This window comes from Rhododendron vialii, chromosome 2a (genome assembly GCF_030253575.1).
Source record: "Rhododendron vialii isolate Sample 1 chromosome 2a, ASM3025357v1".
NCBI lineage: Eukaryota > Viridiplantae > Streptophyta > Magnoliopsida > Ericales > Ericaceae > Rhododendron > Rhododendron vialii.
The window spans coordinates 31942494-31965243 of record NC_080558.1 but is presented as its reverse complement, the minus strand read 5'-3'; the positions used below and the strand labels follow the sequence as shown (position 1 = coordinate 31965243).

Genomic DNA, 22750 nt, shown 5'->3' with positions numbered 1-22750 from the left:
TAATTTGATGTTGGGGGAAGAGAGGATGTTGGAGAATGAACAAAGAAATGGCACAGAGGGAGGGTGTGGAGGAATTTAAAGAGGGAAATATTGATGGGTAGGGTCTTAATTTTGAGATTGGGCGTAGGTCAGGTCAAAGTAGTTTGGGAGTGGGCTGAAGAAGATTGAGTTGGGGTGGTGGTTGTGGTGGGTGTGGGGGTGGGTGTGTGTGTGTGTGTGTGAGTGAGAGAGAGAGAGAAGAGATATCTGAATGAGTTGGTGCTGTGTTTGGATGATTTTATGAGAAATTTTGTAGAGTTATGAGTGGAGAGAGAAATGAGAATAATGATTGGAGAGAGAGAAAGAGAGGGATGAAAATAATGATTGGAGATTGTGTGAATAATAATTGGAAACATGAGTAATAAGTATTTTTTGAGTTGAAAATGTTTTTCAAAATGTAATCCAAACAAAGCAGATTTTTTATAATAATTTTTAAAAATATGTTTTAAACAAATTAAACGGCTCCAATTATTTATGTGAGAGTTTAAACAAATTGAACGGTTCCGTTCATTTGCGTGAGAGTCTAAAACAATTTGTCACTTTTTGTGTGAGGAAAACCGGCAGGAGCCGATTCGGGGACAGAAATTTAAAGACAAGTTTTGACTCTTCATCTCAGTCATTGGTTTCAACGGGTGAGATTAAGGCTCTGTTCCAGTACTCAATATAAGTATTTATTTTTTAAAAAGGCAATTTCAAACTCAAGAATAATGTGTTTACACAAATAATTTTTCTATCAATATGGATCTTGTTTGATAGATCTCATCGAGATCTTTTATACGGTGCAAAAAAAATCAAAAAATTATTTTTCATTTACATTATTTTTGAATTTATAAATATGAAATAAATACTTATTTTTTAAGAAGGTGTTCTGGAACGGAGCTTAAAACTTTACAAAGACACATCAAAACATTCCCACACGACCACCACCAAACCTTAACCCTAGCCCCCGCCACCGCCGCTGCCACCACATCCCTCCCGTATGACCACCGTCGTCGGTCTCTCATCCTCCACTATCACCACCGTTGGCCCCTTCTCTCTCTATGGCGATCTCGCACGCCCATTGATTCCAGACATTACCAATGCACACATGGTAGAACCGTAGAAGAGCAGTACAATATCAAATCGGAATAGTGCATAAGTCAGATTTGTTCCTTAGAAAACACCTTTCTTGGCCGTTGAAATTAGCAGCGGCGAATGAATTGTATTTTGGGGCATCCAAACCCAATTTGAACGGTGGCAATCCAGCCCACCTAGATCCCCTTTTGGACTTATTTTATATATATATATATATATAAAACTGCCTCTGTTAATAGCAGTTGGTATCAGGTGAAGATAAAATTCCTCACATAGTAAACCCATTTCCATGAGATGGAGGGAAAGAGATGTAAAACGAGAGAGAGAGAGAGAGAGAGAGAGAGAGAGAGAGAGAGATGTGAAATGGGATGGAGATATTGTTTAGTTTTTTTTTATTCCGGAGATGCAGCTCGTCGGAGATATACGTCGCCGGAGATATAGGTCGCCGGAGTGGGGAAGGGGAAAGATGATTTACAGGAGAGGATATAGAGAAAAGATTAGGTGAGGTAGACTTGGAGGAGAGAATGAGTACAATCTTATGTTCTAATCTCAGCCGTTGAAAAGAGAAATGTTTCAGTGCCGGTTGGACCACGTGGTGCCCGCACGGCACATCCGAGCCGTCCGATGAAATTTTGGACAGCTCAAATTTGGAGAGAGAAAAATGAGAGAGTAAGAGGAGGGGTGAGAGGAAAGAGAATGTTTCAATCTGAGTCGTTCAAAAACGAATCGGACTGCTCTGGAATGCCGAGCAGGCACCACGTGAGATATACCTGCTCGGCACTGAAAAATTTCTCCTTTGAAACCAATGGCTGAGATAGAGAATGAGTACAATCCTATATATAGGCCTTTTATTGAGGGATCTCTCATTTGCTAAAAATGAGGACCTCATAGTTCCTGGTCATATTTTTATGATTCAAACCGTTCATCTTGTTTAAAATATGTTTTCAAAGGTACCGCGAGAAATCAGCACAAAATATGATTTGCTTAATCCAAACAGTTTCTTATAAAGTCCGCGTATAACTGTTTAATGAAAAACTGTTTGGATCAAGTACTTCTCGGTCATATTTTGAGCTGATTTCTCGCGGTACAATTAAAACACATTTTAGACAAGTTGAACGGTTTGAATCATCAAAATATGATTTGGGAATGGGAGGTTTGCATTTTAAGCAAAATGAGCTTAGGTGCGGATCTCTCATTTCGGATCATATTTTGATGATCTGAACCGTTTAACTTAATTAAAATATTATTTTAAAGGTACTTGCGAAAAATCTCAAAATCCGGAGAGTGCTTGAAATTATTCTTTCGGTACGGTGGATAGATTTTTGTATTTCCTGGGCTTACAGTGAAACTAGTGATAGGTTAATGGGTTAATTCATAATTAACCGAAGAAGACTTTGAAGAAAAGAAAAGCAAGGGTCAGAGAGGGAGGGGAGGGAGATCGCTCGAAGGAGAGCATTCGTCTTGGATCGATGCATTCCGTCAATCTCGTAAGAAAGCAGCAGAAGAACAAATAATCTTTCTCTCTCTCACACACATAATATACATACATCTACCTGTATAGTAAAAATATTCGTAGAAGGGGAGAAAGAGAGAGAATGCGGGAGCAGGAGGAAGGAGGAGAGATGATGATGAAGAAGAAGAGGGTGGCGGTGGTGGAGTCACTAGGATGGCTAACGGAGTCAACTATTATGCCCAAGAAACACCGCGCCATCGCGGGCGTGGGTCCCTCTTCCATCTTCGAACTTAAAGCCGAGCTATACAAATCGCAGGAAGACTCCAAACGCTCCAAAGATCAACAACAACTCCCAACCACCGACCACCACCTTGACTACCATCGCGCCAAGAAGAAGATCACATCTCGCGATCCTCTCTCTCTAAAGAATTCCGGCGTCGATGCCCGCTCCCTCAAGTACGACGCCCTTCTACTGGCTTTTTTTCTCTACTCTGTATTCAATTTCCTCAAGTTGGGTCGATTGGACTTGGATATTAGTTGTTGATACACGAGTTTGCGCTGATTAGGGTTTCTTTTTGGGCAACTATTTTTTGTTTTACGGCTAGTGTGGAAGTCGAATTTGGATGGTTAGGGTCTGGTTTTCCTATTCTTAAGAATAACACTTTTACTCTTCGAATTTGGACAGTTAGGGCTGATTGTAAGGATTGGACTTGGATATTAGTAGTTGATACACTAGTTAGCCCAGATTAGGGTTTCTTTTTGTTTCACAATTTGGGTTTGGACAATAGGTTTTGTTTTACAGCTAGTGTGCAAGTCGAATTTGGACGATTAGGGTTTGTTTAGAATTAGGATGTCTATCTGCGAAGGTTCAAAGATTTTCAATAGAAAACAAGTTTGGGATGATTACCCTTGGAGATTAGCAGTTGATGTACAAAATTTGCAAAATTAGGGTTTGTTGCTTTCTGCTTGTGATGTTGAATGTATTTCTATGTGATAATGTATTCAAATTTGGACTATTACGGTTTTTGTCTGTCATGATAATGTTGAATTATTATTATTATTATTATTATTATTATTATTATTATTATTATTTTTATTATTATTTTGAAATGGCAAAAAGTATTATGATAATGTTGATACAGTGTGTTTGTTTACTGAAATTTAGAATTTGCCACCGAAAGGGGAAAAAAAAGCATTGGGCTGATTAGCTTCATATCTTATTCATTGACACCACCAAATAGGCTTAATTTGGGTTCCTTTCAATCTAGTAATATTGATGTAATTCTTGTTATACACGACAAGAGTAAGGTTGAGTGCGCCCTTATACCCACTTCCCTACCGTATATTATGCGAGTCATTGTATAGATATTTGACTTTGGACAGTCAAGGTTTCCTTTTCCTGTCTGTGAATGTGGGTACGTTGTCTATGTATAGAGTCAAAATTTGTTATTCGAGAAATAAAAACAAAAAATGGCAGGATGTGTATCCTCACTGGTAGTTTATGTGGTAGAGTTGATTAGAAACTGTCTTCTAGACATAGGCATTAGACCAACAATTCAACATCACTAGGCCTGCTTGTTTGGGGCTTTTGAAGACCTTTAGGGGGAGGGTGGTGATTTTAGGCTGTAGACTTTTGGCATCAAAGAAAGCTCACCTTTAATTTTTAAGGATTGCATTCCTAAGTTCTACCGTTTTGGTGTGGGCCTAAAACTGACGAATACCTAAAGAAAAAAATGCAAAACAGATCAGTGAAAAAAAACAAGTGGACTATATAGTTACCTTAAAAGAAAACCACAAAAAACAATAAACCCAATTAATGATTCTTTTCAGCTGGATTTCTAATTTCAGTGAAAGAGTTTTGAGAACCTATTACAAAGTCACAGAAAAGGTCATAAGAACACTAACAAGAGAACGCTGATGATAAACTGTCGATATTTAATTACAAACAAATGGGCAAATAACTGTAAGAATTGAATTTAGAACCAAAAAGTAGACTTCAAAATTTCAAATACACAAAAAGAAAAACAACACCTTACTTTCTCGTCACACCAGTGAGAGGGAGGGAATATGCGGAAGATCTGAAAAAAAAAATGTTGGTATTAGGTTTCTTCGCAGCTGGCTACACGAGAGAAGGTGCATGTAAAAACAACCAGCTGATCAGAAAAAAGATGAAGCAGCAATGGCTGAGTGATGAAGGAGAAGAGAGATAGCATTCCGACTGGCTAGCGATGAGGGGAAAACTTGCCCAATGTATGGTTCTAATTGCAACACGCCACCTACGTGACCTATGAAGCACCGACACCTCTAGGGGTCGACGTTTTGCAGTGTCTGGACACGGGGACACGTAATTTAATATAAATTTTTGAGGAGGACATGGCGGGACACCGATGGGGACACTAGTAGTGTTGCTGTCCGACCTGAGGTTGGAACGAAGCGACTTGATTATCGAATAGGAGTATTTCCATTCTTGGGAGTGATTTTAGCCTTTATAAAAAAAAAAAAATGGATTCTTGAACCTCTTTCACGCTCATGCCACGTCGAGGTACTGCAAAAAAAAAAAAAGAGCAGCAAAATTGGATCCAATTTATCGTAATCGATTAGTTAATATGTTGGTTAACCGTATTCTAAAACACGGGAAAAAATCATTGGCTTATCAAATTCTCTATCGAGCCTTGAAAAAGATTCAACAAAAGACAGAAAAAAATCCACTACTTGTTTTACATCAAGCAATACGTCGAATAACTCCCAAGATAGGAGTAAAAGTAAAACATAAAAGGTGATCGACTCGGCAAGTTCCCATTGAAATAAAACCACACGATTGGGGACACCGATGGGGACACGGCGGGGGTCAAAGTGTAATTTTTAATTTTTTTGGGTCAAACTGTATTTTTTAAAACATTTGGGGGTCAAACTGTATTTTTTTTTTAAATTCAGGGGTTAAATTGTAATTTTCCATAGGGTTGTATTGATCTTTTGGATGTCTTGTGTTGTTTAAATGGTATTGGAACTATGGAATTTTCGTTTTGTCCACATTTTGCCATTTAAATTTGAAAAAAAATATAAATAAATAAATATACACGTGGTGTGTCCCCCGCCGTGTCCGTGTCTCCATTTTTTTAGAATTCCCGTGTCCCCGTGTTAGTGTCAGTGTCTGTATCCGTGTGCGTGCATCATAGTACGCGACTCACTACATAAATACAAAAGTTTCACTTTCCATGAACTCTTATGCGAGAGAGAAGTGATGGCCAGACCTAAAAAAAGAGCAGAAGATAAGAGAATAGGAAGAGTGAGTAGTGAGGGGGACGAAAGAGTCTCCAAAAGCCAAAAAAATATGGCACAAGATTTGGGTAGCCATGATTTGTTCACGGAGTGAAAATGTGACAACCCGAATTTTTACATTGCCTTAAAATAATAATGTCTACAAAATATACAATTCTTCATATCAATGTACATGGTGGGCCTAAAAACCTTCAAAATGATACAGATTTCTAAATAATCTCTAAAACTAAATCTTTCGATACTCCAACTTGGGTCCCAACTAACTTGCTCTGCACCTGAAAAATATAAAACGGCCGGGTAGTATATGCAATACGAGGACAATAAACATGGCTAGCAAATAAGAATATGCTCAATAAAAGAGGATAGCAAGTGAAGTAGATCATTCTGAATAACATTTCATTTGTAGCCTCACACCTGGCTCATTTCGATAACATGCCAAGAACCACACAGGCACACAGGACAAAATCTGTTTAGGCACTTGGGCCCGATAAATGCCCTATACTTCCCATAAGGCAGTCAATCATACATCTTTCATATTTCTGTGACCTGGTGGGCTTGTACACGTACCAATCTGCTCCATGGCTTTCAGCCAAATATTTCCTTTGTGTCACGATACAAAAAGTGACAATAATCGAGTTAATAAGCTTATAGATCAAATGAGTACAAATACGTGAGAATCAAAAGAAAACTCTTTACAAAGAGAGTTAGCTAGGAATGTATTGTACACTACCCGGTACCTCAAAATATGATCGTACTTGTTCAATATGTGAATTACACCACCAGGAACAACTTATTGAAATCCCATCATGTTTGAAATTAAATCATCATCTAACTTTGCTATATGGACTGATTACCCTCAGTTTTTATTCCAATTAAATGCTTCAAAATCTACTTATATACCTAGTGATGCTAAGTCATCCAATTTACAGCCACCAAGTCCACCTTTATGAGCTCCACGCCTCACTTCCTCAAGGCACACAAGCACACAACACTTCCACATGCCCTTCACGTAGCACAAGGCACCGAATGCCTCTCTTTCTTTCTTTTTTTAAGTTTCCTAATTAATTTGTCATATTGTCTAAATACTCAATTCAAGAAAATTACCGTTTAGGAAGATACACAATGTTACAGAAAAGTACCATATGAGCCACTCAAAAGTAGGAAAAAGAAGATAAAAAACCCAGCGAGGGGTGCAAGGACTTTGAGCCACACAACACCACATACCAAAAGTCTTCACCAACTCATTCATTGAAGAAAGCAAAAAAGCATACAAAAGCTTCAGTTGCATCCTAACTATACGCAGGAAACCAAGACCCAAAGCTAACTAAAAGACACAAATGGAATAAAAAATGCACAAAACCAGAAATATTTAAAATACCCCAACAACTAAATCATGCATTGCCAAACACGATGGTTGTCTTTGTCAAAAACACCAAAGATGTGGCTAGCCACTCATTTCTCTTTACATATGCGTGTGTTGATAATACATTGGCATGTTAATCGAGTGTTTAGTGACAGGGAGGTCGCTGATTTTCAATTTTGACGGGGGTGATGGTGTGATTTCAAAGGAATACGGATGGTGTCAGTGTATGAGAAACCACCTGACCATTTCAAATGTCTTGCTTTTGATTTATATTTTTTTGCCACTGACGCTTTATGCTTGCATACCTTTGCATTGCTCTCTGAAATCATGTTTTCATTACTTTATCCAGGGACAAACTCGAGCTTAAAGCAGTCAATGATGGATCAGCCAGTTATGCTGCACTAGAAAGAAAGGCTGAGTTGTATGAGAAGCTGGCGAAGGGAGAGCTTTCAGATGAAGATGATAAAGAGAAGTATTGTGTTGATTTTTTCAGTAAGAGCCTCTTGAAGGATGAATCACAGCAGCCTCAGGGTCGCAATCCTTTTTCTACAGAATCTCTAGTAGAAGATGAAGGTGGGGAGAATGATGCTTCGGTAGCAGCTGATACGAATCCATTGGGGCTTGGTCGGACAGCTGCAACACTAGACAATAATGAGCATAAACGTTTTGTGAGGTAAGTTCTGTCCTGTCGACTCACTCCTGGAAATTTATTTTCCTCAGGCAATGTTGTGCTAAGTGTTTGGATCGGAAGATTTCCAATTTTGAGGCATAAGTCCTGAGTTCGAGATTGTTTTTTTAAACCCTGTAAATAGGAACGAGTTCATTTTTTTTCCTTCTTTTTTTCTTTGTTAGATTTTTAGTGTTACTTATCTTATTATTCATTGTTTCTATTTTATCTTTATTATTAATATTACGAATACATAATAATAATAATAATAATTGTAATATTATTACGAGTTCATTTTATTATTAATATTATTATCATCATTATTATTATTATGTATTTGAGTTGGGCTGCTTGAGTTGTGAGATCTTTTTTACCATCGGGGTGGTTCCGGGGACACCTATAAAAACATCTAAAAAAACACCCCAAATCTCAATCTCATAGTTTCCGATCAAATATTGATGATTCAAGCCGCTCAATGTGATCAGAACATGATTCTAAGGCTACTTGCGAGAAACCAACAAAAAAAAAAAAGACCGGGAAAGGCTTAATCTGAGCAGTTTTCATTAAATGGTTCAATTAAAAACTGCTCAAAACAAGCACTTTCCGGTCATATTTTTTGCTAATTTCTCGCGGGCACCCTAAAATCACATTATGCACACATTGAACGGTTCGGATTATAAAAATTTGTTCGGGAACTATGAGATTGAGATTTGAAATTTTTTTAGATATTTTTATAGGTGTCCCTAGAACCGCCCCGTGTGTGTGTGTATATATATATATAGTCAGTCTCCTATCAGGGATTCCTAATTTTGTTACGGTCCGCACCTTGAGCAAAAGTTCACTTTCCCGATCAAATTTCGATGATTTGAACCGTTCAATGTGTTTAAAATGTGTTTTTAAGGGTATCCGCATGGAATCGGCAAAAAATATAATCATCGGGAAGGGCACTGCTCAGATCAAGCCCTTTCCGATTATATTTTTTGCCGATTCCGACAGTCTCCTATCAGGGATTCCTGATTTTGTTACAGTCCGCACCTCTCTTTCCCGATCGAATTTCGACGATCCGAGCCGCTCAATATGTTCAGAACGTGTTTTTAAGGATACCCGTGAGAAATTGGAAAAAAAATGACCGGGAAGGGCTTGATCCGATGCATTTTGTGTAAATATGCTTTTATATATATATATATATATATATATATATATATATATCATTTTGCATTTTGATCCGATGCATATATATGCTCTATGTTTCTACATGCATTTATTAGGGTCTAATATTAATAGTTATCAAGTATCAACCTATTGCCCAACTTGCAATGGTTAAACAAGAGTGTATTAGTCGTGGATTCTTTTTTGGAGTTATGTTAAGCATTGAGATGTTGGGAGTCTTTTGGTGCCATAACTGGACAAGAGAAGTATGGTTAGAGACTAAGATGCATAGGATTGGACACAAACACTTCGCAGATGTTGTCGATACACACAAGGGACACTACAACTTTCGGAAGACAAAATATAGGGACTTCGAGTTATGTTAAAGGACATCTGTTTTTTTTTTCTATGATCAACGAAATATATATTTTTGTGACATTGGTATGAGACATTTATGTGAATATTTTTCCGCATATAAGAAAATAACCTAAATGGCTATATTAGTTAGGGGCTTTTTACTTCTAGGTCTAGAAAATAGAAAGTAATTCCCACCAGGTCTCCTCCAATTAATGAAACACTGAAACCCTATGAAAGTGCCTAAAATCCTAAAATCTAAAAGTGCCTTAACCCTTAGGGCACCCTATGAAAGTACCTAAAACCTGAAAGTGCCTTAACCCCTAAGGCACCCTATGAAAGTGCCTAAACCCTAGGGCACCCTATAAAAATGCCTAAACCCCTAGGGTACCCTATTAAAAGTGTCTAAACCGTTCAAACCTAAACCTTAGGGCTCTATGAAAACGTCTAAACCTAAACCCTAGGTTATCCTAAACCCTAAAACCCTAGGGTACCCTATGATTTTAGGGTATCCAAAGATACTAGGGTGGGTATATCCTAAAACCCTAGGATACCCTAAAATCCTAGGGTGACACTTCCATTAATGGTAAATGTATTTTTGTAAAAGTGGACCTAGTGGTAACTAAGTATTCCATCTCTCCTTAATGAGTATTAAGTTTCCCTTTTTTGTACTTAGAGGTAAAAATATTTATTAGTTACTATGCGTACATTCGATGTTAAAAGAGAAGAATACCTGTTGAATCTTATTTGTATACTCTACATTAAAATCTGAATGCTAGAAGCCCCGAGACATAAGGAGGTATTTTTTTCAGTCAGCAGTTCTTCGGCGACTGCTTCTTTCTTTCTCTCTCTCCCTTTGCGACTAGGGGATTTGTTCAATCAGACATGGATGCATATCGGATGTTTCAATTTAAACATTCATTGTATTTTTACAATATTCTGGTTTGACCCCATTAAGACCTAGTAATTTTAGAATTGTGTCCACCTTTGGGTACAACACGCTTCTGCAGCACAAACATTTCACTTTGGGCACCATATGCATGTCTGACATGTCATACTTGGGCACACTGCTCGACTTTCTGAATTTCTTGGTATTATGTTTTTTCCTGACAAACACATGGGGAACACGGGTCACGCTTTTGTTCCTAATCGTATCCTTTCCAAATCACTTTTACAGTTTTACCAACTCAGTTTTGGCTCATACACTTCTTTATCTCATTTCTTGCTTTTTTCTATTTATTTGAGGCTTTTGCTAGATTTTTTTTGGCTTGTTGCCAAATTTTTGGTGGAGTGAAACCCATTGCCTGGCATGGCCGAGAGTTCTCAAGCCAAAGTCAGTGCTGGCAGAGCCACGTTTTCCTCTCTCTCTCTCTCTCTCTCACACACACACACACGCATGCACGCGCGCACTATACAAATGCCATCCTTATTGGTAATCCATAAAGATGTTTTGTTATTTTGGAATACTTGGAGAAGTGGTAGCTATAATGGAAAAGGACAAACTTAAGTTTCACTGGAGTGGGAGAAGGGAGGGTTGTGGGGATGCTACATCATGGACTCATGAGAACCAGCATAACTAACATCAGGAGCATGGAATCTGATCTGTCACAAACAAACTCTTTTTTTCTGGTCATAATTTTTTCAATGATTTTGAGTTGCTTATTTGCTGTCATTTCATTTTCTCACTCTGCCTTAATTGATGTGCCTAGCTGCCAAGGCTCACCTTGTGTTAGTTTTTCTGCGTGTTTTCCTCAGGGAAGTTCATGAAGAAGCAAGTGAAGCAAGAGAGAGAGTGTATGAGCTCAAACTACACAGGCAAGAGCAGGCTGCAGCCCGTCGGGAGAAACTAAAGCAAGCCTATCTCCGGAAGCAGCTTGAGAAATTGAAAGCTGCTTCTAAGACACAACAGACGTGACTTATCCAAGGTAATACTCCCCATCTTCTGTAAGAATACCACAATTTTACCAGCTTAAGCCTGTGATAATCTCCTGTTTCTCACTCCTTGATTCATGCCTTCCACGGTGACACCATAATTCTTACTCCCTCTGTCCTAGTTTAATTGTCAGTTTTGGGAAGTTGGGCCGTGCAATGGAGTCAACAGCTAACACGTTTTCATGAAATTGTTGTCTAATCAAAAGGCCTCTAATCAAAAGGCCTCAATTGGTGGCCCTGCAGAGTGTTTTTGGTGTTTCTGACTTTCTGTTCTCTATGCTCTTTTCGCATTTCACTGCCTTGTTCTTGTAGACAAATTTTCCAAAATTATCAAGATCCATACATGAGTATATAATGACTATGGTTTTAGATGTTTGTAGTAGTGAAAAGGGACTAATTAAATGCAATGTTCTAAAGTCGCTAGGCGCCAGTCGGGGCGGTTGGCCACCTTCGAGCAATTAATCAGATTAATTGGTGCATATTAATTAATAATCAGCGATTAATTGTTAGTCGGACCTAATCGGATAGGCTCTACCAACGATTAATCGCCGATTAGTCACTGATTAATTCCTTGCTTTAGAACACTGAATGGGTGGAGAGAGTATGAGATTCACTAGTTTTGGTCTTTTCTTCATAGTTTATTTTTTTCCGTTTTTGGCATCCTGTATCACCATATGATTTCTAATCGTTGATTGTATCTGCAGTGAAATTTGTTGCCAGCTGATTCATATGTGGCCGTTCAGGGGCATGAATATTTTAAGTGTATATGAATTGAAGTTGCTTAACAAGGGTGAAGCATAATCCAGACACGGCGTGACAACTGGGACTTGTGATAGTCATTACCAACTGAAGCCCTGAGAAGAGTCGGGTCTATGAAACTGGAAGTCCATCTTAGTATGTTTTTGCGTCAGACTCTATGTTGTGGGTAGAGAATTGTAAAAGCAACAATGTTTGATGGATAGGAAAAATTATCCTATGCCCTTATGGCACCGCCACGTGGTGCCCTAGGCCTCTCTCCACCACGACTTGTTATGGGACCCAATTGAAACTGTCTGGACCCCACCAGGGGCTTGGGGCACTGAATAATTACTCGACAATCACTTGTGGGGAAGTTATTTTTTTCTCTACTTTGTACACATAGTATTGGGCAAACGTAGTCAATAACTGAAGTAATTCCTGAAGAAGTTTCTGTTTTGTACCTGTTTGATGATTTACCAGATGTCTTGCTTTGATTGTATGAACGGTGTTTCATCATGCCTATATGCTTTCCCTAGTTATCAGGCATCATATTCTACGGGGACGGATGTAGGATTCTAGTGTTGGGTGGGAAAACATTAATTCACTTAAGAAAATGATAACACCAAGTTTATATTAGTATATGTTAGATCAACCTTACAATTACTACCATAGAGTACAGATGCATGCAATCTTCTGTATGCATATCCATTCCAAGAGGAAAACATTCGACTTAGTGTTAATCTTTTATATATGCACGGAATTCAAGGATGATAGTAATTGAATATTTCAAAAAAAAAAAAAATGAATGGGCAGGTAATGAGTTTTTTTAAAAACTAGGTGCATGCCGTCGTGCTTGCACGAGGATTGTTGCCTGTTGTTTTTACTCTGCGGTTTTTTTTTTTCAACAGACTAGTACGTGTCGTCCATTTGTGAGGCCAATTGTCAGAGACTAAGCATCGATTGTCTTTCTCAACAGAAGCCATTAAGCTTGCACAAACATTTAGTGCTTGTTCGATTCTCCCACAATTTGATTAGCAATCAATTAGAAAACTTAGGAGTATAAAGTCAAGCATGAAGCATTCCACTTTCGAATGCCGAATCCGGACCAGTGGAAAGTCAATTTTTTATTTTTTATTTATAACCGAGGAACAGTCATACAGTTGAGCCACAATTAGACCCGATCGCGCAACCCAAACCTCAGGGGAACTAGCGCAACCACACCAGTCATAACCCCCCACTTATTATCAAGGTACTCAACTGGTGGGGAATTGAACCCCCGACCAAGGAGAGTACTTCCAAAGTCAATCATTTGCCCTTGCCACTGGAGCAACCCCTGGGTGTGTGTGAAAAGTCAATTTTTGCTCAATCTACTATCAAAACTGAAGGATTGGATTCTCAAAGTTCCATTCCAAAAAAAAAAAAAAAAAACCTCAGTCCACAAAAAAAAACACAGGTTGACGATACACATTGATCTTTCTCATGAAGAAATCTATGAAAGAAAAAGGAGTGCAAGCTTTCATCTTCCAATTTCAAACTTCTCATCATCAGAGATTCAGAAGCTCAGCTCCATTCATTGTATGGTTTTACCTTCAAACATAACTTGGGTTCATCCACCTGTCCACATCAGTAGAACAATCAGATTGAGAAGCAGAAAGATTTCCCAACACAATCCAAGAAACGTCAAGCAGCCAACATAAATTAACTTTTTTGGTGCTTTAACTTTGTGTTTTTCACCTGTAACATCGGCAATGTACCCAATTGTTAAAAGGTTACAGCTAGCAATTGCACTGTCCAAGTTTGACCTCTCTATAAGAAAAGGCAAAACAAAAAGAAAGAGGGGAAAAATGACAAACAATTAGGTAAATAGAGAATCAAGATAAATCATATTATACCAAAAATTGTAATGAAAGAGACAAGAATATCGAAGTCCTTGTTTTGAACTTACAGGTTTCATAAAGTGATAGGGAATCAATCCAAATAGTTGGCAGAAAGGCAAACACTCAATGGTCCAAAACCATAATGGGCACAGGCCTGTGAAACACAAAACAAAAAACACATTTCAGGAATGACAACATGCATGGGCAATACTTTCACAAGGCATTATCAGTTAAAACTATATACAACTAAAAAGGAAAAGCAAGGAACACGTAAATGAACTGGAAAAATATAGTACAAATCCAAGAAAGCCAATGTGGTGCCACTGAATCAATCAAGGAATGGGTGAGAGCATTATATGATGATTAGATTGGAGATTCTACAAACTAATCCAAAGGACGGGAAAAAACATCTTCAGAGATCAATTGGCTGACAACGGTCGTCAAAGTGAACTTTATTATTATTATTATTATTAGTAATGAATCTTAGATATCATTAGTATGCTAGTAGAGGTTAGAGTTTAAACTAAGGGAGATATCATGTCCACAGGAGTCCAACCCAAAACCTAACCTCCAAAGTATATCAAGACCTAACCTCCAAACTATATTATGTCCCTAAACTACATTGTGTGGTATAAATCAAATTTAGGAAGTGCTCCTTGTACTTACTACTTAATGATCCAGATAAAATGTTGTTGTCTTACCATATTCTGCAGAATTAAACACACACACACAATACCAAAACTCCCGATGTGGGAGCCAGCCTAGTTGACGCAGGCCCAAGAGCCTCACCACTGAAGAGTGGCGCCACGACAGAGGGCCCAAGGGGCATGCACCAGAGGTCAAGTACCCAAACCACAATGGGTGGGCGAGACTTGGTTGCTTTGGAGGAACTCACCTAAGCAATTACTGACTCGGGAGAGGCATAATGGACCCTTCAAACACACACATAATACCCAAACTCCCGATGTGGGAGCTATTATGTGTCTGTGTTTAAAGGGTCTATTATGCCTCTCCCTAGTTAGCAATTGCCTAGGTGAGTTGGTATGTGGAATTACCCTCTTGCCCTCCTCCAAAACCATATTCTGCAGAATTCGTTCGTTTTGCGACATAATCTAAACTCAAAGAAGTCAAATTGTTTTTTTGATCATTTTATCCTAAAGGTCATAATTAATTTTTGACTCTTGAGCTCTCATAAAAGAGCTCTAAAATACCTGCTATTCATTTGGTTCTAGAGCTTTCTTAGGGCTCTCATATGAGAGTCCTAAAGTCAAAAATTAACTATCACCCTTTAGGATAAAATGATTAGAAAAATAATATCTTCACACTGGTTCAAACAGATTCAAATTGGAACACTTAATTTGTTAATTATATTTTTAAATATATAAATGTCTAAAAAAATTAATTGCTCCAATTTTTAATCTATTTGAACCGCTACGAAGTTCTTATTTCTCTGATCATTTTATCCTAAAGGATCATGATTAGTTTTTGACCTTAGAGATTTCGTATGAGAATCGTAAGAAAACTCTAGAACCAAATGAATAGCAGATAATTTAGGGATCTCATATAAGAGCCCTAAATCAAAAATTAATTATGACCCTTTAGGATAAAATGATCAAGAAAATAATATTTTTGCATTGGTTCAAACAGATTGAAAATTAGAGCACTTAATTTTTTAACCATATTTTTTAATATATAAGTTGCGGGAATAGTGTCTTTGCCATGCTTAAAACGGTGGCGTATTTGGGTATTTTTCCCTGCTGCAAAGTACTTATTTACGGCACAGCCGTAAATAAGTTTATCTCATCCAGGAAGAAAATAAGTTTCTCTCATCTAGGAAGAGAAATGAAAGTACAGAAAGAGATGGGAATGACTAGAATCCATGCCAAAAGGCAGAAATGGTCGAGAACAAAATTGATGTCGGATCTACATAACAACAACATGGCCAATACTTTTAGAGACACATGCAAACAAATTCTTTGGCCGTGCAAAATCAAGAATCCGCTAGCTTAATTTCTCATCCAGGTGCCTTCTTCTTCGACGAACTAACAGCTTCCCTTGACAGAGAACATCATTGCCTATTCATTTTGTAAGGTGTCTAGTCCGATTTACAAAGTTCATAAGTCCAGTCCAGTCCCTGGGATAGGGTACCCTAGGGTAGGGTAGGGTAGGATTCCCTAGGGTTTAGGCACTTTCATAAACTTTAGGGTGCACTTTCTTATTATATAGTAGGGTATGCGAGGGTATGGTACGTACCTAGGATTTAGGCACTTTCATAGAGTTTTAGGGTGCGCTTTTCTATCATAGGGTTTTAGTGGTTTAGGCAGTTTTATAAAGTTTATGATTTTAGGCACTTTCATAGGGTACCCTATGGTTTAGGTTAGTGGACTTATGGGCTTACAAAATTAATAGGTGGACTTATGAACGTATGAAATCTCTATAGTGGATCTGTCACCAAATCTCCCTAAAAATATGTCACGCCCTCGATTTTAAACATAATAATAAATGAATTTCCATAAACAAAGCCTCACAATAATTCGTACAATACCCAAAAGAGTTTGACCTTTCCATTCCCATAATTATACTTCCAAGTCCAAAGGATTTCCAAATAATACAACATCGGCTCAACGGCCCCCAAAACCAACAAAGTGTCAAGTGTTCAAAAGTTAGGATTTACAATATTCTTAAGTAAAAGTAATATCAAATGAAGTTACAAATACATCTCCCAAAAAGTGATTTACAAAGATGACTAAGTAATTTCTTCAAGTTAGCTTTCAAAACCATGTCCACACCCAAGCACTCCAAGCATGCAACTATTGCCCCGAGTTAGTACCTGAAAATGATGTAAGGTTTGAGCTACATGTACTAGCACAGTAGAAAGCTCTAATCTAACAATGTATGCATATGACATGTAGGGATGATCACAAGATAAGATGAACAATGACAACAAGATCCGATGAATGGACAATAATAGTAATCCAAATCCAACCTTTCATTTCTAGAACCAATCATGTGTCTCAAGGAGTAAGCTTTGAAAGCACCATGTGTCGAAACATGTTTTGTACAAGTGTAATGAGTCGCAGCTCCTGCCGAGCCAGTTAAAGGACCCCGATGTCCTTTGTCAGGCACCTTACCCATAGGGTGGTCCTGAAGTATCCAACACGAGCATATAGCTCCTGCCGGGCCAATTAAAGGACCCCGATGTCCTCTGCTAGGCACTCACCCGTCGATGAGTCCTGAATGTTCGCGTTGTGTTCGTAAAATTCCAAAATCCTCTTTACCATCACGTTCGTATCATTCAAATCCAACTTCGATACATAAAGTGATTCTTGGAAAATCATGTCCAAATGAGCTTTAAAGTTATGAATATGTTCAACAAAGTCATTAAAATACGAGTAACCAAGTTAATAGTCATTTGGGAGGTGTTTGGGTAGGTAGGAAGTGATTGGAGACCAAAACAGTGAAAAATGAAGCAAAATAGTGAAAACTGGAGATAAGCAACATGTATCGATACCAAGGGAAAAAATATTGATACCTTTGGACTAAGAAGTCTTCCAGACGCAAGGGTACCGATAATAAGGACAAATGGTATCGATAACAAGTGATTTTCTAGGTTTTGGGACACAAAGGTATCGATACCTGAGCAAATGGTATCGATACCAGCTCAATTAGAGCAGATTTTTTGCAGATTTTCATGGGTTTCACAGCAACAACAACCTCAACAACAACAATAATGATCAATGGCAAGACTCAAGCTCTAGGAAACAAGTCACAAACATATATTGAAAGTTAGAGCTCCCTACCTCAAGATTGAAGAACGATTTCAAAGGATCCTCTAAGCCCTAGCTCCAAACTTCAAAAACGGAAGAAGTACGCCTCCTCCGAGCTCAAACCAGCAAAATACCGGCTGCAATACGTGAATGAATGAAAGGTTGAAGGCTATTTTGTGGAGGTTTTGAATTGTTTGAGTGGAGTTTGAGTGAGAGCAAGAGAGACGCTTGGAGAGGGAGAGAGGGACGGAGGGAATAAGAGACTATAATTAACGGCTAAGGACGCGTTTTGATAATTAATACCCGCCAAGGACATTTTCAGCATTAACAAATGTTCTTAGCTTGTCCTTGGCGAGTATTAATTATCAAAACACGTCCTGGGCCGTCATTTTCCCAATAAGAGAGGGGGCTGTGTGTGATACTCTCACACCCTCCTTTTTATACACACAAATCCACAAATTCCCCTTGCACCCTTTCACAATCAACTCTACCACTTTGGCCCCAAATCACATAAACACCATTATTTCACTTTTCTTTCCCAATAATCATGCATTTATAAAATATTAATATTGATAAAATAAATACGTGTCTCTACAATACGACTCAGATAAAAATATACTCAAATCAGAACAACATTCATCTCTAGCCTCTGACCTAAAGACCCCTGAAGGTTAGCCTAAAACCCCTCCAATCAAGGGGTTTAATTGCAAAAATTGGGCCAAAAATCCCCACCCATGAACGCTCTTTTATTATTAAGTTAGATAGATAATGTTGGGAGTGAAAATTTGTGTAATTCTGACATTTTTGAGAAAAAAACAAGCTGATTATAAAGAAAATTTTCTTGAATAAGACTGTTAGCCGAGCTTATTTGTCTGTTGGTCCGTCTTTGATATTTTGGGTATGACTAAAAATAATGCACCCAAAGTTGGGTTGGAAACATGGACGAATCTAGAATTTTGTGATAGTGGGGGCAAACAAATTACTCCATCCGTCCCTTTTTTAGAGTCCAGTATTTCATTTTGGGCTGTCCCTTAATAAGTGTCCATTTTGTAAAGTTAGTGGGTAAAAGTTGGTGTATTGTCTATTTTATCCCTAAAAGTAGATTTCTTTTTAAAAAGTAAGTGAGTAAAAGTGTAATGATGATGGGTAAGTAGGGAAAGTGGAGGAAAAAGTTGATGTGAAAGGTATAATGATGATGTCTTTTTAATAAGTTGGAATTACGAAGCAGGACACTTAAAAAGGGACGGAGGGAGTAGTAAACTTACCCCATACGTGCATAATTCTTTAATACAATTTACACCGGTATAATAAAAAATTGGTGACTATATATCTTACAATAGAGAAAGGGACATGTTTGCAAAAAAAAAAAAAGATTGTGTAAAAATTCATACTCTAAGAAATAAATCAAACAAAAATTCTCGTAGAGAAAATGAAGAGTAGTTTTATTAGAATATTATCATAAATTTAATTATTGTACAATTTAAATATTTAAAATTATTAATAGTATTTATTTTACAAAATCAAATGAGAGCATGTGCCCCACGTGACCCCTTGGATTCGTGCCTAGGTGGAAATGAAAAGTTTTCCTAAAAGGTCACTTGGCTTTAAATGCATTACGTTCTTGTGAAAATGATAGGCAAGTGATTGGTGGAAGAAGTCTAGAAAAAAAAAGATATCAACTTTAAGAAGTCAAAAAAAAAAAAAAAGTGAAGGAGAAAAGTCGACTCTGCTGGGGATGGAACCCAGAATCTCTGGTTCCGTCGACAAGCACCTTATCTATTGGGCCACAGAGTCCATTTTTTCTATAATTTCAAACTCCTTTTATTTTTACTATCTTAAAAGTCGACAATTGGTCCCGTGTAGTTGCCATGCACTACCAAGTCCACCCCGAGATATGATAATCATAATCTGAACTAGCGGTTGGGGGCACACCCTTCGTGTGTGCACGTGAAAATGAAAGTGAAAATATTTGGGGAGTGGGAATGTGGGTGGGAAGTTTTTTTCGGGATTAGGATGGGTGGTTAAGTTTTAGTGATTTTACTATTTCGCCCTAAGAGGTTAATCATATTGTAGTAAAATCGGATGTAAAACTTGGGTTTTGATTAGGATAAAAATGGAAATCACTTTTGTGATATGGCTTCAAAAATAGGTCACACTAAAAGCTCATCTCCTTTTTTATATTAAAATAGATTAGGGTGGGTGGTTAAGTTTTAGTGATTTTACTATTTTGCCCTAAGAGGTTAATCATATTGCAGTAAAATCGGATGTACAACTTGGGTTTTGATTAGGATAAAAATGAAAATCACTTTTGTGACACGGCTTCAAAAATAGGTCACAACAAAAACTCCTTTCCCTTTATATATTAAAATAGATTGTTCATTTATAGACAAAATCAAGTTACTCGAACATAATAGCCATATGATAAGGAAAAATTAGTGATAAATATAGTAAAATAGTTTCCAATTAGGAGAAGGACTCCAGCAAAATAGTTTTTAATGGAGGTCCCTCAACCTTTTGAGTTTTTGAGCCATAAGGCCGAAATAGTTTTCCCCAGACAAAAATACCCTCAGCTTTTAAACCGCGAATATAGCCACATCTCCTCTCTCTCTCTCTCTCTCTCTCAAAATTCTTCTTCCTTTTGCGTTAAACCTTCGGCCACAATAGTCATCCAATCAATTCGGCAATCGATCTCCATGTGTTTGTGTTGTTCAATTAGACTCTACCATCGGAATCACGCAATCAAGCCCTCTTGATTGAGGTAATTTTTGCCTCCATGATAGGTCGTGCACCATCGTCTCACTCTGTGTCGACGTCCATCATCAACACATAGATACGAGAGTTTTATGGAGTTTCTTCTATTATAGTTTAGGTTTCATGATGATTATTGATGTATTAGGGTTTAGTTTGAATTTAATGCATGTTGTGTTAGTAATAGATGGATCTAATGACAATGAAATATAAGTTCCTTCATATTATGTTTCAGGTTTTATTCTTTAATATGTTTTCACCAGTTTGTTTTATACTTTTTGATGATTAGTTTGAAGTAACTAGTTTTTATGGATTATTATGTAGTTTTAATTGATCAAGTATAATTTCACAAATTTTGGAGGTACATAAGTTCGCATAGTGAAATAAGAGTTCCTTTAATGGAGTTTGTTTTTGTTTTTCGATGATTGAGTTGCTACTGTGGTGTTTGCTCTATTGTTCGTACTTTATGATGATTAGTGAGAACTAACTAGTTTTTTTGGATTACTTTGATGATTGAGTTGCTACTCTAGTGTTTGGTTTGTTCTTCGTACTTTATGATAATTAGTGAGAACTAAATATTTTTTGTGGATTACTGTGTAATTCTAGTTGTTCTATTTTTTTGTGATTATTTTGTTTTGCAGTAATGGATTCTCCGATAATGTTGCTCTGCACATATGGCTTGTCTACTTTTGTTGTGAGGGTCTTCTTTAGTATGAATTTTTATGATTTAGTGAGTAATTTGTGCACTAAATGGAAGAATTTGACTTCTAGTTCGATTAGACTTTCGTATTCCTTAGGCGGTCACTCTAAGTGCATGCTAGAATCTCAATCTGATTTTGAGAATATGTTGATATTAGTGTGTCCACTTGTTCTTGATAGAGTTGATATAGTTGTTAGTAGGGAAGGTTCGAATTTGGACGATGATGAATAGAATGATGAGCACTCTGGTGTTGGGACTATCTGTAGTAGTTCTAGAGTAGGTGGGAGTGAATGGACTAGTGGTTTGGTGATTGAAAGTAATTCTTGGCAAGTATCCGTCAAGTAGTGGAACTGTTTTACTGTCTGTTGATTGAGTGAATCTTATTCGTGAAGTTGGCCAAGTGTTTCCAGGAGGTGCGGATGAGTTTCAGACAACTTTGAAGAAGTATGCTATCGAAGTTGGATTTGAATTTAAATATATAAAAAAATGATGAGGAAAGGGTTACTGTAGAGTGTTCCCAATAGAGTTGATTGGGAAAATCATCAACGTCGTTATAAAACCTTGTTAACGCTTATGAATTTATATCAAGGTCAAGCCTAGGTTTTATATCAGGTTTAGTCCTAGTTTTTTTTTTTTTTTTTTTTGTATTGCATACTGAATTAGTGAGTGCTAAAAAAAATTTATAATGCAGTTTTTTCATGTCCCTACACGAATTTTTCCACTCGCGCGTTTATGCCATTGTTGATTTCGAGACATTGGAAAATTGGTCATGGTTCCTTCAAAATCTGCGGAAGATATTGGTTGATGAGAGACCGATAACATTTCTTTTAGATCGGCAGTATGGATTGAAACAATCGATTCCTCAGTTTTTTCAGATTGCTGCCATGTGTTTTGTCTACAACACCTTAAGCATAATCTTCGTGACAAGTTTAGTGGTCGTGCCTACACAAATATGTTCCGTGATAAAATTGTGAATAGGTTTGTCAAGTGTGTAGAGACCCGTAGTTTATTTAATTACTGAAAATGATTAATTAATGTCGTAATGAGAAAAGGTGATTTATTAGGTGATTATTTGATTTGGATTGAAGTGAATGAATTGAAGTTTGAAGGAATTTTGGTGTAATAAAAAGATATATGGGTATATAAGGAGTGTGTGTGTGGTAGAGGATGATATTTCATCCCCAAGCTCTCTCTCATTCATTTCTCTCCCTCTCTCCACCGGCTATCTCTCTCTCTCCTCTCCTCTCACTCAAAACTCCACCTCATCTCCCAAAATCTTCAAGAAATAACCTCCCTCCGGCCTTGCAATCACATTCTCGCGCTTGAAATTCCTTGGGTCGAGTTTGAATCGAAGTTTCGGAGTTCGAGAGGTTAGGGCTCGTTCAAAAACGTTTGAATCTCGGCCATTGTTGCGAGGTAGGGACTTCTTTACCTCTTTTATATGTTTATATGTTGATTTGGTGTAGATTTGTGCCTTGGATTGTTGGATTTTGGTTGTTGTTCATGCCTTGAAAATCTGCTGAAATCGCTACCCAAAGCCCCGTGGTATCAATATGGATTTTGTGGCATATCAATACAGGAAGATTATCTTTTTGGACAGTGAATATTGT

General features: G+C 37.6%; 1 protein-coding gene across 1 annotated transcript; it reads left to right on the top strand.

Moving 5' to 3' along the window:
- Nucleotides 1–2492: 2492 nt before the first annotated feature.
- Nucleotides 2493–12547, top strand: LOC131316319 (uncharacterized protein At4g18257-like). Its single transcript, XM_058345641.1, has 4 exons — nt 2493–3022; nt 7558–7881; nt 11134–11303; nt 12015–12547. The coding sequence occupies exons 1-3, from the start codon at nt 2709–2711 to the stop codon at nt 11291–11293; spliced, it is 798 nt and encodes a 265-aa protein (XP_058201624.1). The 5' UTR covers nt 2493–2708; the 3' UTR covers nt 11294–11303; nt 12015–12547.
- The last annotated feature ends 10203 nt before the right edge of the window (nt 12548–22750 follow it).